Consider the following 14,976-nt stretch of genomic DNA (forward strand, 5'->3'; position numbering starts at 1 on the left):
GTAAGGTTATACACATGGGAAGAAGGAATCAATATCACCATTACACACTGAACGGGAAACCACTGGGTAAATCTGACAGGGAGAAGGACTTGGGGATCCTAGTTAATGATAAACTTACCTGGAGCAGCCAGTGCCAGGCAGCAGCTGCCAAGGCAAACAGGATCATGGGGTGCATTAAAAGAGGTCTGGATACACATGATGAGAGCATTATACTGCCTCTGTACAAATCCCTAGTTAGACCGCACATGGAGTACTGTGTCCAGTTTTGGGCACCGGTGCTCAAGAAGGATATAATGGAACTAGAGAGAGTACAAAGGAGGGCAACAAAATTAATAAAGGGGATGGGAGAACTACAATACCCAGATAGATTAGCGAAATTAGGATTATTTAGTCTAGAAAAAAGACGACTGAGGGGCGATCTAATAACCATGTATAAGTATATAAGGGGACAATACAAATATCTCGCTGAGGATCTGTTTATACCAAGGAAGGTGACGGGCACAAGGGGGCATTCTTTGCGTCTGGAGGAGAGAAGGTTTTTCCACCAAAATAGAAGAGGATTCTTTACTGTTAGGGCAGTGAGAATCTGGAATTGCTTGCCTGAGGAGGTGGTGATGGCGAACTCAGTTGAGGGGTTCAAGAGAGGCCTGGATGTCTTCCTGGAGCAGAACAATATTGTATCTTACAATTATTAGGTTCTGTAGAAGGACGTAGATCTGGGGATTTATTATGATGGAATATAGGCTGAACTGGATGGACAAATGTCTTTTTTCGGCCTTACTAACTATGTAATTGTTTTGTTTGTTTGTTCGGTGATGGCCAACCTGTATACACATACAAATATTTGTCTGCACTGCCAGCATTTTTAACTGTTAACGCTACAAACACTGTATGTTACACACAAACATTCTATTATACACACACACATTCCATACTACACATACTATATGTTGCATACACAGTCCATTCTATAAACACTTTCATTAGTACACACTCTGCATGTTACACACATGTATTCCATGTAACACACACATTCTTAATATACACACGATATCTTGCACAAACACACATTTCCATGCCATGCACACTGCATATTACACATAATCCATAGTACACACACTATATGTTGCACACACACGCTGTGAATGTTACACAAACACACACATTCCATGCTACACTCTGTATGTTACACACTCACACATTCCGTGCTTCAAACACTGTATGGTATACTCACATGTATTCCATGCAACACACACATTCCATGCTACACACACACACACTGCATGTTATATACATATTCTATACTATACACACAGACTATACGCTGCACACACATTCCATGCTACACACACACTGCATGTTATATACATATTCTATACTATACAAACAGACTATACGCTGCACACACATTCCATGCTACACACACACACTGCATGTTATATACATATTCTATGCTATGCACACAGACTATACGCTGCACACACATTCCATGCTGCACACACTTAATGTAACAGACAAATTCCATGATATTCCATGCTACACACATTAGAGTTACACACAATCACACACGTTCCTGTTACACACACTGTATGTTACACACAAACACATACTTCATGATACACACACACTGTATGTTACACACGCCATGCCACACACACAGCATGTGCAGCGCCCCAGGGTCCTGGTCGTTGCAGTAATGTAATTTTCCTCTAGGGGGGAGTGATGTTACGTTTAGAGGCAATGAAGGAGATCTATTTATCAGGTAACACAATGCATGCAACATGTTCCAGACCAGAAGGGGGAGCTCTAAGCCTGTTTAAGGTGAACTCCCCTATAAGAACATCCTGATCTGGAGGGAAAAGGTTCAGTTCCTGTCAGGAAGACAGAGGGAAAGGAGGCAGAGGAGCCCTATGGCCTGAATTGCCGCAGCTCCTAGGAAACAGACGGATAGAAAGCAGAACATATTGCAGCAAGCGTGAAGGAAAGCAAAGCAAAGGAGAGGATATCAGAGGGAGATCAGCCAGGAGCAGGCTGCTTCCTTCTGAGGCACAGAAATCCGGTGGCCGGAACACCGAGGGAGTAAGGATCTCTATGCTTTACTTCAGAGAGTGGCAGGGCAGCTATTTCCACGTACCTGTCCGACCTATACCCAGGAGGCAACTCTCAGAGGCTGGGGTATGCTAGAGTCCCTATAAACTGCCTCAAGCCACCAGTCATACAGGTTTGTCCTATCCTATCTGGGGGACAGAGAGAGAGATAACATCAATTACATCTACATCTGTGAGGACCTTATGAGAGGCTTAGCAGTAAGGTACTACAGCACCAAGACGCTAGAGGAAGGCTACTGATTTCCACCTGGATAAGGGGACTCTGGATTTGCCTCCAAACCGGCCGGACTCTGCCTGCCCTGTGATCTGGTGCTATGGACTGTGGATGCTGAAGCCTTCAGTAAAAAGGTAAAGAGACTGCAACCTTGTGTCCTCGTTCTTCACTGCGCCTCACACCATCCACCATCTACACACTGGGAAGCCCTGGGGACATACTTCACCTGTGGGAAGGTATACCATCTAGCTGCCATAACATCACCCCAGCGGACCCCTCAGCAGCGTCGGTCACCCTGACCGAATACCACAGGTGGCGTCACGAACTATCCCTTTAAAGACCTTCCCCTTTTACATGGACGTCCCACGGGCCACAGACCTGGTCAGCCACCGTGACATCCCCCTGATAACCGAAGGACTTGGTACCGAGTACCCCTCGCCCGCGGGGGCGCTCCACATGTTACACACACTCCATGCTACACACACACACTGTATGGTACACACAATCTCCATTTTACACAAACATGCTGCTTTAATCAAATTTGTATAGTAATCTCTTTTTCTCTCATTCATTATTATAGTTTTACTATGTATCAAATGTCATCCAGTTGGTGTTGAATCTCATCAAGTATTTACATAGAGGTTCTTAATCATGTCCTGTGGTTTTCTTGGGGCCTCAGGTTGCCTGATGAATATTTGTGATTTCCCTTTGCATATACAAAGCAGTTCTTCGTATGATGACCTAAATATGGCCTTTGTCCAAATGATTGAAGATAATTTTCCTAGCAGGCAGGATTAGGATCTGATCTCAGTTTTCACTGTGTGTTTATTTATATATGCCTGTTGTGTAAGCGAGCCCATTTTCCATTTGCATACACTTTTTACACTCCTCCAAACTCTTGAGTGATATAATGTTTCATAACGGTTACATTTTCGCCTCCGTCACATTGAACAGATGTTTGTTTTTGAGAGAATCTTGTACCAAAAGTAATTCTCAACCTTCTAACACCATATCACTATCTGGTCTTGTAAATAATTTTGCTTAACTAATATTTAGTGTGAAAAATCTCTTTAAGGCTAGGTTCCCACTATGAGATTTTGGGGAGTTTTTGATGTTGCAGATATTCTGCCCCAATTCTGCACCCATTAAGTAAAATAGATTACTTGCGTTTTTTTGAAAATACGCAACGTAAAAACTCACCAAAAGTTAATCGTTGGAACGTAGCCTTACAAGGCCAGTCCATTGATTCACTAAGGTGGCACCGAACATGCCTGACCATTGGTCTGCTGCAGGAAGTGTCTGGGAATAGTAGGTTAAATATAGGTTGGGATTGGAGAAGCCCCCCTAATGGTGGAGGTCCCTGTGGGCAAATGTCCCTTTTGCTTTCCGTATGAGCTGCATTAGTTAATTAGTTAAAGGTGTTGTACATGTTATTAATATTTTAATTAAATGTATTGAGTACATGATTTTTTTGTGCCTACTAATATATAACTATTAATGGTTCTCTTCCTTCCTAACAGAATGAGAGGCTATCTTGTTTTAAAAATGGCTACTGATGGCAGAACATGTGACCAGACATTTCCATTGTCCCCATCCAACACGGAAATATTGCACGTGTATAACACTTTTTTTTTAATCAAAGTGGAAACTCCTTTCTAGGGTATCCTTACAACAGATACAGTTCCTTGAAATAGTATTCATACCATGTGAACTTTTCCACATTTTGTCAAGCTACACCCACAAACTTACCGTAAATGTATTTTATTGGGATTTTATGTGATATACCAACACTAAGTAGCAAGTGTTTGTGAAGTGTAGGAGAAATTATAGCTGGATTTCTAAATATGTCAAAAGTATAGATCTGAAAATTGTCAATACTTTGTAGAGCAACCTTTCACTGCAATTACTGCTGCAGGTCTTTTGGGGTCTGTCTTCCCCAGCTTTGCACATCTTGTGGCTGATATTTTTACCCCTTCTAAGATTGGATGGAGATGTCTGTGAACATCAATTTTCAAGTCTTGCCACAGATTTTCAATGGGGTTTAGGTCTGGATTGTGAGTGTGTGCCATTCAAACACATGGATATGATTTGATCTAAACCATGCACTGTAGCTCTGGCAATATGTTTAGGGTCGTTGTCCTGCTGAAAAGTAAACCTATGCCCCAGTCTCAAGTCTTTTGCAACCTCTAACAGGTTTTCCTCCAGGATAGCCCTATATTTAGCTCCATTCATCTTCCCATCATCTCTGACCTGCTTCCCTGTCCCTGCTGAAGAAAAGCCTCCCCACAGCATGATGCTGCCACCACGTGTAATGGTGAGGATGGTGTTTTTAGGGTGATGTACAGAACATGCTTTGATCTCAGCCATTCCATTGTTCATGAATCAAATCTTTTATTATAAAATACTATCACAACAGTTTGCGCCAGAAATTGCTTTAATACTTGTGTTTAATTTTGCTTCAAAATTATAGAGGTAAACATTTTCCATAAGTTTTCTTCTTTTATTTCATACATTAATATTATTATTTGTAGTATGAGAAATTGGTATGGCATGCAATGAGTCATCATATGTTCTTGCCAGGGGATTCACTATAACTATGCAGGGGATTCAGTTACACTCCTTGGACCTAGCGGAGACCAAAAGGTCCATTTAACCCATATGTGACGAACAATACCATTTAAGACCTGTGATAGTGGGGGGACCCTGTTGGAGATATATTATTGGGGTCCTTGAGCTTCAAGCTCCATCCACACCGTTCCTTAAACAAGATTTGTGCTGAAATATTAGGGATGAAATGACTTTGCTTTACTACTTTCATTGTAAATAAACACACCAAGTCTGTATACTTGTATTATAACGGACAAAATGTTTTTGCTTATAAAAAACATCATGGAGTCATTAAAAACTCCCTTTCTAGTTACCAAATACAAGCGGTAAATCAGAAAGGGTCCATCCTGCATCCCCACCGCGATCAACACATCCCAAACCTCTGTGGTGTAACATAAAGACAGAATGCAATTCTTTACTCCGGATGATGAACGTAACTGCTCACTGTCGTCTGTTTCTAAAGACGAAGATGACATAGTTTGTGTGAGTACTAATGTAAACTGCATAATCGCCCAGGAGAATAGACACAATCCCACCACCGTTATAGACTCGTTGGTTTCTACTGACGGCTCCTTCATCAGTTCTAAAATATCCAGAATATCTGCTCCTAGTGCAAGGTACATCAGAAGTAGCTGAGCGAGCTGATCGCGGCTCATTTTTCCTCTTGGCATCAACCAACGTCCAATAATCAGGACCAAGATTGTTAACTCCTCTTCAATTTGTATATAACGGGAGAGTTTATCGGTCTGGTGAGAGATCAAAACATCTGTTGTTAGCTAGAAAACCGAGTAAATGCAATAGACATGTATTAGCTTTTACTGCATGCACACGCAGTGTAGAGCCCAATCTATAAAGGACAGGTGCCGGCTGTGTTATACAGACAGAACCTGCCTCTATTAGCAGCGACTGGAGCTCACTTTGATCGCTGCTGCATAAGGATTTAGATCTGTCAGCATTAAAATGGTTCTCAAGTGGATGAAGAATATACTACACATCATCAAACAATCGCAGGTTCAAATCCCCTATGGATACTAAAAGAATATGTCTAAGGTAGTACAAAAAATTAGTAAAAAGTAAAAACAACCATAAGGGTTTAAATCATTCTATTTTGCCCTATGAAAAAAATAACAAAATTAAAGAACTCCTGTTATTTTTTTAAATTCCATAAACCTGTGTTAATTCCTCATTCTAACACTCAATAGGCTTACATTATAATAGACAATTCCAGGTCACACAGAGCGCAGTGTGATCCGGAGAGTCGGGATTGCCGTCAGATGACTCAGGAGAGGAAAAAATGTGTGTGATTACATGTGTGTATGCATGCGTGCTGTTTATATATGTGTGTGTATATGATCTGTGTCAGGTCGCCTTTACCACCGCCGCGGCCCCTGCTGACCGCTCGTACTTACCATTCCACGGCGTCCCGGCACGCTCCTGTTCCTCCTCCAGCGCCGTTTCCTCTGCCCGCTCTCCCGGCTCCTGCTTCCTGTCGGGCGTGCGCATTAGGTCTCTCTGCGCACGCGCACCCTGTTCTTTTGTACGGACGATCCTTCCGCTCCTCTCTCTGGTCCTGGAGGACCATGACCCGGAAGGTACGCTGCCGCTCTGCATTTAAGGTCGCTTCTTCCGTTTACCTGTGCCTGTTTGTCATTTGTTCTTTTGCAAGTGTCTTTGGCTCTCTCTCGCTTCTCTGCGTACTCTGCGTTCGCTTCCCATATTTTCTTTCGTTTTTAGTTCCTCGTTGCTGTGCCTAACCCTTGTCTTTTACTTGCTTCTTTTCAGCTCCAGTCCTCCTGTGTCCCCGTTACTTCAGTTCTCTTGTTCCTGTTTAGTCTGTCCGTCCGTGGTCCAGTGTCCTCATCGTGTCTTCCGGTTTGTCTTCCATTCCCCTCCTGTATTGTCAGTTTCCCGTTTTCCACGTCTCTTCATCTTTCTTGTTTTGTTTTCCCCGTCATCCCTGCCTTGGTACCGGCTGCCATGCAGTAGTCTCCCCTGGGCCTGCTCCTAACGCTCCCTGTATAGGGGGTGGTCTATCTGGTCCACTCGTCCTGGGGAGGTTCGCTGTTTCGGTTCAGTGGGTTCACCTTTCTCGTTCTCCTGGTCCCAAAAGCATAACAATCTGTGTATATACATAGGTGTATGTATGTGCTTTGTGTATACATGTGTGTATGTATGTGCTCTGTGCATACATAGGTGTATGTATGTGCTCTTTGTATACATGTGTGTATGTATATGCTCTGTGCATACATGTGTCTGTATATGCTCTACGTAAACATGTATCTGCATGTATGTACTCTGTGTATATGCATATGTGTGTGTGTGTACATATATAGGTGTATGTGCTCTGTGTGTGTACATCTACATGGGTAGACGACAGTGCAGACGAGAGTTTGTGGGTGTAATAAAGTCAGCAATTACAAAATGCTGCTCAGTCATCGGGTGACTGGATTGTTCATGCAGGGACAAAAATCATTGTTGTTGGTAGCACATCGCCCGGAGTAAAAAATAGATGTGGTGCTGATAACATGATACAGTATGGGGACAGAATGGTCTATTAGTGATTTGTTCTGTCAACATCATTTTTTGTTAGCCTTTATAAAGATACCTGTAAACAAGCGCTGAACGACTTCAATATGGTTGATTGTGCTCCGTTAACGTTCTAAAATCAGCTCCTATACATGTACCCTGAATGTTTCCGTGTGATGGTACAATATGTTAGTACTTGGGGTCCCACTTTTAACTTTTGCCTAGAGTTCCACTTGTCTATAACTAGGCCCTCCATAGCAAGTGTGATGACATCACAACATTGCTAAGAGGAAGCCTCAATACTGACATTGCACAGATTCGACCAACCTGCGGGGGCACGAGGTGAGGTAAGTAGTTTTTAATGTCATTAGTACTAGGGACATCAAACTAATTGAGGGGCTGTGGGGACCCCCATACTGAGTGGGGAGTTGTGGGGGCCATAATACTGAGTGATCGGACCCCACACTGAGTGGGGTGCTGTGAAGGTCATTACACTGAGTGGAAGGCTATGGTTCATGAGGACCCTCATACTGTGTGAGGAGCTATTGGGGTCATCATAATAAGTTGGAAACTGTGGGGGGCTCCCATACTAAGTGGTGTGCTCTGGGGGTCCTTATTCTGCGTGGGGGATGTTTGGGCCCCCATACTGAGCTGGCAACTGTGGGCACTCCAATACTGAGTGGGGGCCCTCATACGGAATGGTGTGGTGAGGGGAGCCTCTTACTGTGTGAGGGACTTTGGGGGCCTTCTACTGAGTGGAGGAGTCTGCGGGCCCTCATATCGAAAGGAGGGCTTTGGTGGCCATTATGCTGTGTGAGGAACTGTTGGGGTTCCCATACTGAGTGGGGGGGGCTTTGGGGGCCCTGATTTTGGGTTGGGGACCTCATTCTGTGTGGGGACCCTCATTCTATAAGGAAGGCTGCTGGGTCCCTTATACTGAGTAGGAGCTGTGGGGGCTCTCTTACTCAGTAAAGGCTGTGGAAGCATGATACTGGAGTGGCATCATACTGCCAAACGTTCATATGTGTGGAGCCATGGCACTGTATGTGTGTTTGTGGGAGGGCACTATGGGAATATCATACTATGCGGGGCATTTTAGGTCCAGCATGCTGTGGAGGTATTATACTGTACTGGAGGCATCATACTTTGCCAGAGTCATCATACTATATGTGTAGGATGAAATTATGGGGACGGGCTATTTACTGTGGGGATACCATTCGTAGTGTGTGTGGGTGGGGGCATTTTTTGGGGGGCATCACTCTATAATGGACATAAATGAGGTATCGCTGGTGAGAAGTTGACACTAAGGGTCTTCAGTAAGGACATAATCACTGTGTATTGCCACAATATATATCTTTCTTCAGGCTTATAAAAGTTGTGAGATATGATTCTGCTGAATATGAGAGGGTACCCAATAAAAACAAGATTTACTGATTTAAAAATTCTTTTATTCAAGATAACATCTTGAAAATATTAATCTCCTTCAAAATACCGTCCATTAGATGATCTGCACTTCTCCCAATGGTTTTTCCACTGTTCAAAACATTTTTTATATTCTTCTGAATTAATGCTCTTTGATGCACACAGCTAATTATTCTTAACCTCTTCTATGTCCTGAAAACTCTTTTCCTTTACGTTTTTCTTCATTCTTGGCAATAAGAAGTCTAGGGGGCTAGTTCGGGTGAGTGCATATCATCTAATAGACAGTGAAGGGGATTAACTTTTTCAAGATGTCATCTAAAATAAAAAAAAATAAGCAAGTAATTCTCCTTTTTTTGGGTACCCCATATTTACTGTATATATTATGTATGTATATATATATATATATATATATATATACTGCTGAACAGTTGACAACAGAAGTTTCCATACACTATATAAAAAGACACATCTGCATGTTTTTCTCAATATCTGGGATTAAATCAAAATACACCTTTCCCATTTTAGGTCAATTAGGATTACCATAATTATTAATATTTGCCAAATGCCAGAATAATGAGAGAGAAAGAGTGTTTTAAGACATTTTTATTATTACATAGTGCATACTCATAATGACCTAGAGAATCATATTACCAATTGTGGAATTGCATTTTATTTGCAATTTCAATAATAAATAAATAATAATAATCTTTATTTTTATAAAGCGCTAACATATTCTGCAGCGCTTTACAGTTTGCACACATTATCATTGCTGTCCCCGATGGGGCTCACAATCTAAATTTCAAATAACTTGGAATTTTTTTCTCACTTTCCAGTACATCATATGATAAAATGAATGGTGTAATTGAAAACTACAATTCTTTATGCAAAAAACAAGCCCTCATACGGCTATGTGGATGGAAAAATAAAAAAAAAGTTATGGCTCTTGGAAGAAGGGGATGAAAAAAAACAACAAACAAAACTAAAAAAAAAACAGACAGAGGGTGAAGGGTTAAATATATATTATATATATTATATATATATATTTTACCTATATAAAATAAATCCACTGCCTTCTGACATGATTGAGAATGTGTGCATCCTGTTTTGCATGCAACATATGTATAAGAACTCTTAACCAAAAACCATGTTTAAAATTAGACCACTGTTTTAACATCTCGTGCATATATTTGATGAAATACGTACATTCTCTTTGCACAATCTTTGGGTATCAGTCATGACGCTTATATTTGTCTCAGTGTTATTCATTCTGCAACTCAGGTATTCGAGTTCAATTGCAAATATAGAAGGAATAATTGAACACAAGTAAAGAAACACCATCGGAGAAAACCTGCAAAAGAGAGCACCGATAAGTATATTAGATGGACGCAGCCTCGCTCCGTGCAAGGTCCTATTTAAGAATTGCATTTTACTATCTTGGTTACAAACCCTTTAAAACCCATTCTGATGCAAGAATTTATTTTAACTAAATAGATTGTCACTTGCACATTTATACTAAATCATTGTGATCTCAAATGAGGGATTTCATCTATTGATTTTTCTTAAAAATTTCATAGGGTTTTTTGTTAACTACCGTAGTTCTCTAAATCTGGAAACCCCCTTGACTGTAAATCCAAAGCAGATCCCTCACCAGATTTCACAATGCAAACTGCATACATTTTTAAAAGTCTATCTTAAACCCAAAGTGGATGGTGTTCTTGCTTTGAAAATCTAATTGATATGAGCGGATTTGACATCATTCGAATTCGCCAAATGGCACAGATTTTACCTGGAAATTCGATTCACAGATAAGTTATTCTCTGCAAAATGTATGTCCCTTATTATTATCTGGGGTTTCTATAGACCCCAGAGAATGATAAAAGTGAGTTACAGTACAGACCAAAAGTTTGGACACACCTTCTCATTTAAAGATTTTTCTGTATTTTCATGACTATGAAAATTGTACATTCACACTGAAGGCATCAAAACTATGAATTAACACATGTGGAATTATATACTTAACAAAAAAGTGTGAAACAACTGAAATTATGTCTTATATTATAGGTTCTTCAAAGTAGCCACCTTTTGCTTTGATGACTGCTTTGCACACTCTTGGCATTCTCTTGATGAGCTTCAAGAGGTAGTCACCAGGAATGGTTTTCACTTCACAGGTGTGCCCTGTCAGGTTTAATAAGTGGGATTTCTTGCCTTATAAATGGGGTTGGGACCATCAGTTGTGTTGTGCAGAAGTCTGGTGGATACACAGCTGATAGTCCTACTGAATACACTGTTAGAATTTGTATTATGGCAAGTAAAAAGCAGCTAAGTAAAGAAAAACGAGTTGCGATCATTACTTTAAGAAATGAAGGTCAGTCAGTCTGAAAAATTGGGAAAACTTTGAAAGTGTCCCCAAGTGCAGTGGCAAAAACCGTCAAGCGCTACAAAGAAACTGGCTCACATGAGGACCGCCCCAGGAAAGGAACACCAAGAGTCACCTCTGCTTCTGAGGATAAGTTTATCCGAGTCACCAGCCTCAGAAATCGCAGGTTAACAGCAGCTCAGATTAGAGACCAGATCAATGCCGCACAGAGTTCTAGCAGCAGACACATCTCTACAACAACTGCTAAGAGGAGACTTTGTGCAGCAGGCCTTCATGGTAAAATAGCTGCTAGGAAACCACTGCTAAGGACAGGCAACAAGCAGAAGAGACTTGTTTGGGCTAAAGAACACAAGGAATGGACATTAGACCAGTGGATATCTGTGCTTTGGTCTAATGAGTCCAAATTTGAGATCTTTGGTTTCAACCATCGTGTCTTTGTGCGACACAGAAAAGGTGAACGGATGGACTCTACATGCCTGATTCCCACCGTGAAGCACGGAGGAGGAGGTGTGATGGTGTGGGTGTGCTTTGCTGGTGACACTGTTGGGGATTTATTCAAAATTGAAGGCATACTGAACCAGCATGGCTACCACAGCATCTTGCAGCGGCAGCTATTCCATCCGGTTTGCGTTTATTTGGACCATCATTTATTTTTCAACAGGACAATGACCCCAAACATACCTCCAGGCTGTGTAAGGGCTATTTGACCAAGAAGGGGAGTGATGGGGTGCTACGCCAGATGACCTGGCCTCCACAGTCACCAGACCTGAACCCAATCGAGATGGTTTGGGGTGAGCTGGACCGCAGAGTGAAGGCAAAAGGGCCAACAAGTGCTAAGCATCTCTGGGAACTCCTTCAAGATTGTTGGAAGACCATTCCCGGTGACTACCTCTTGAAGCTCATCAAGAGAATGCCAAATGTGCAAAGCAGTCATCAAAGCAAAAGGTGGCTACTTTGAAGAACCTAGAATATAAGACATATTTTCAGCTGTTTCACACTTTTTTGTTAAGTATATAATTCCACATGTGTTAATTCATAGTTTTGATGCTTTCAGTGTGAATGTACAATTTTCATAGTCATGAAAATACAAAAAATGTTTTATATGAGAAGGTGTGTCCAAACTTTTGGTCTGTACTGTATGTACAATAAAATAATACTTATAATCACTTTACTGCTCACGCTTCTTCTTATCTGGAGCGCCCCCAGATGCAGGGCCGCGGGTACTCGATACCGGGCCTCTCAGTCTCAGTCCTGGGGTTGTCACGGTGGCTAGACCCGGTCCGTGACCCTGCTAAGGGGCGTCCAATTAAAGGTGTGATGATGGTGCGTGGTGCAGGTCGCGATGAATAACGAGGACACAGGGTTGCAGTCTCTTTACCTCTTTACTGAAGGCTTCGGGATCCGCAATCCAGAGTACTGCTAACAGGGCTGGCTGAGACCGGCCGGTCCGAAGGCACATCCAGAGTTCCCTTTGCAGGTGGAAATCAGTGCCTACCTTTCTAGCGCCTGTGTGTTGTAGTACCTCCCTGCTGAGCACCACGGGATAGTCCTCACAACTGTTGTGTCTGTTTCTGATGTTCTTTCTCACAACTCGTATCTGATCTGATGTTCTTCTCCGTCCCCCAGATGATATGGCTAGGACGCACCCGTATGACGGGTAGGCCTGGAGTTCTTCCGGGACCCTAGCGTCGCCCCTCTCCCACAATTGCCCCCTATGTCTGCTTAGGTGTTTTAGTTGAGACAGCCAACCTATAATCAACTGTCCTGCCGCTGTTTGAAGTATTGCTTGGAGCCCAATACTTCCTCGGCGTTCCGGCCACCAGCTACGCGCCTCAGTAGGATGTTGCCACGATCTTAAGGCATGACTCCTACTGGCTTTATCTCCTTTTTGCTGCGATCTAGTTTCTCACCTCTCCACAATAAACCTTGCTTCGTTTCCTTTTTTAGGATGCCAGTTTTACCAGATTGTGAGGAGTGGCCTAATACATAGAACCCTTTGCTCCCCCTGGTGGCCAGAGTGTGAAGTGTAATGTGTGACTGTGATACCTCATCAGGTGAACTCCTTTAGTGCCATCAGACGTACCATCACTCCCCTTAGTGGCGGAGCGTCAGTACTGCAACGACCAGGACTCTGGGGCGCTGCATTATCTCCGTCACCAAACCTCGAATTTCTTGGCCTCTTCACTTCAGACTCTGATGCAGCCCCAGACATTGCCCATGACCTTGCATGCGCATGCATGGAAAAGTACCGGACCTCATCAGAGCCCGAATCCTTGTCTAGGGTGAAGAGGCTCGAAGATTCAGTGCCTGGCAGTGTTGCTAAAATGATGCGCTGAAGACCGAGTGAGGGACGGTGCCAAGCAGTTGGTCTAGAGAGGGGAGCAGTAAAATAAGTATATATGGTACATATACGGTGTATATATATTTTATATATATATATAAATATATATCTGTGTTTTTTTAACCTAATGATGGTCTCTTACAGTTCAGCATGAAGTTAAGTTCCAAAAAAAATTCTGCATTTTGGAGAAAGTGGATTTTTGTAATATTTGAGTAGAATTTAATTCCACTCTAATATATTAGCTAATCTCTAAAGTCCAAAAGTTTAATCCTTTATGAAATGTTTACTTCCTTATATTAAATGATCAATTTATCCGTCCATTTATCATAATCATACAACCCATTGGGATATGGATTTTCAAAGTAAGTATACCAGACTCATCAGATCTAAGACATATTTTTTAATAATGTGTGCAGTTTGTATTGTGAAATCTGGTGATAGATCTGCCTTTATTGACTGGTTGATTACTCATAAAAATGCTTCTAAATAGATATAGGCTAGAGTTACACAGGTACAGAAGCGTACTTAGAAATCTTATATCTTACAAAAATATTGAGTTTCCCAATTTGTGTAACGTCACGCTTCTGCAACTTCTACATTACATGAAAAACGCTAATTGCAGCTTCGGTACAATGTGACTCAACCGTCACATTACACTCACTTGAGTGGAAGACATATGAGACTTTACCAAAAACTTAAAAACCATTTAAAACAATGGAGATATTGGAAATCAGACAACTAAATATTGTCACAATGCCCGAGCCTGAAATATCTAATGGTCCATATTACCATGTCCATTCTCCATGTTCTGTATTGCGTAGTGTCACGAACATCTCAACGGTCAAGAGACAAATTCCGATTAGAAAACACAAGTAGGAGAAATCGTTCTTCACTATCACCAGTGTTCCTACCACAATAGTTCCATGTATGGCGAGGAACAAACGACTGAAAGAAGCGGACAGTATCTTCCGATAATTGCACAACATTCTTCTGATTTACTAATAGTCTGTAAAACAAACAGAACAATTTTTTCATAAACATACATTTTAGTATGCTGGTAAGGATACTAATAAACTTAGAACTCCTGGAAACGATGGATATTATTGGCATTCATACAGTGCCTTAAAAAGTATTCATAGCCTTTGAACTTTTTTTATAAAAAATTCACGTTACACCCATAAACTTAAATGTATTTTATTGGGATGTTATATGATGTACCAACACAAAGTCCAAGTATTTGTGAAGTGTAGGAAATGATATGGGGTTTTCTAAATATTTTTTAAAGATATAAATCTCTTTGGCGCTTACACATAGAGCTCTGTCTGCACACATATGTTTGTACAGGAACAATTCTATATCCCTACTTTCAGGTTGGCACAAT

The 14,976-nt window shown here is 41.6% G+C and overlaps 1 protein-coding gene across 1 annotated transcript; it reads right to left on the minus strand.

Moving 5' to 3' along the window:
* Positions 1-4,847: 4,847 nt before the first annotated feature.
* LOC143768837 (transmembrane protein 26-like) lies at positions 4,848-14,595 on the minus strand. The gene is made up of 3 exons (XM_077257465.1): positions 14,385-14,595; positions 10,081-10,225; positions 4,848-5,675 (listed from the first exon to the last, which is right to left on the minus strand). The coding sequence occupies exons 1-3, from the start codon at positions 14,579-14,581 to the stop codon at positions 5,106-5,108; spliced, it is 912 nt and encodes a 303-aa protein (XP_077113580.1). The 5' UTR covers positions 14,582-14,595; the 3' UTR covers positions 4,848-5,105.
* Positions 14,596-14,976: the final 381 nt, after the last annotated feature.

Source organism: Ranitomeya variabilis, chromosome 4, assembly GCF_051348905.1.
Source record: "Ranitomeya variabilis isolate aRanVar5 chromosome 4, aRanVar5.hap1, whole genome shotgun sequence".
Taxonomy (NCBI): Eukaryota; Metazoa; Chordata; class Amphibia; order Anura; family Dendrobatidae; genus Ranitomeya; species Ranitomeya variabilis.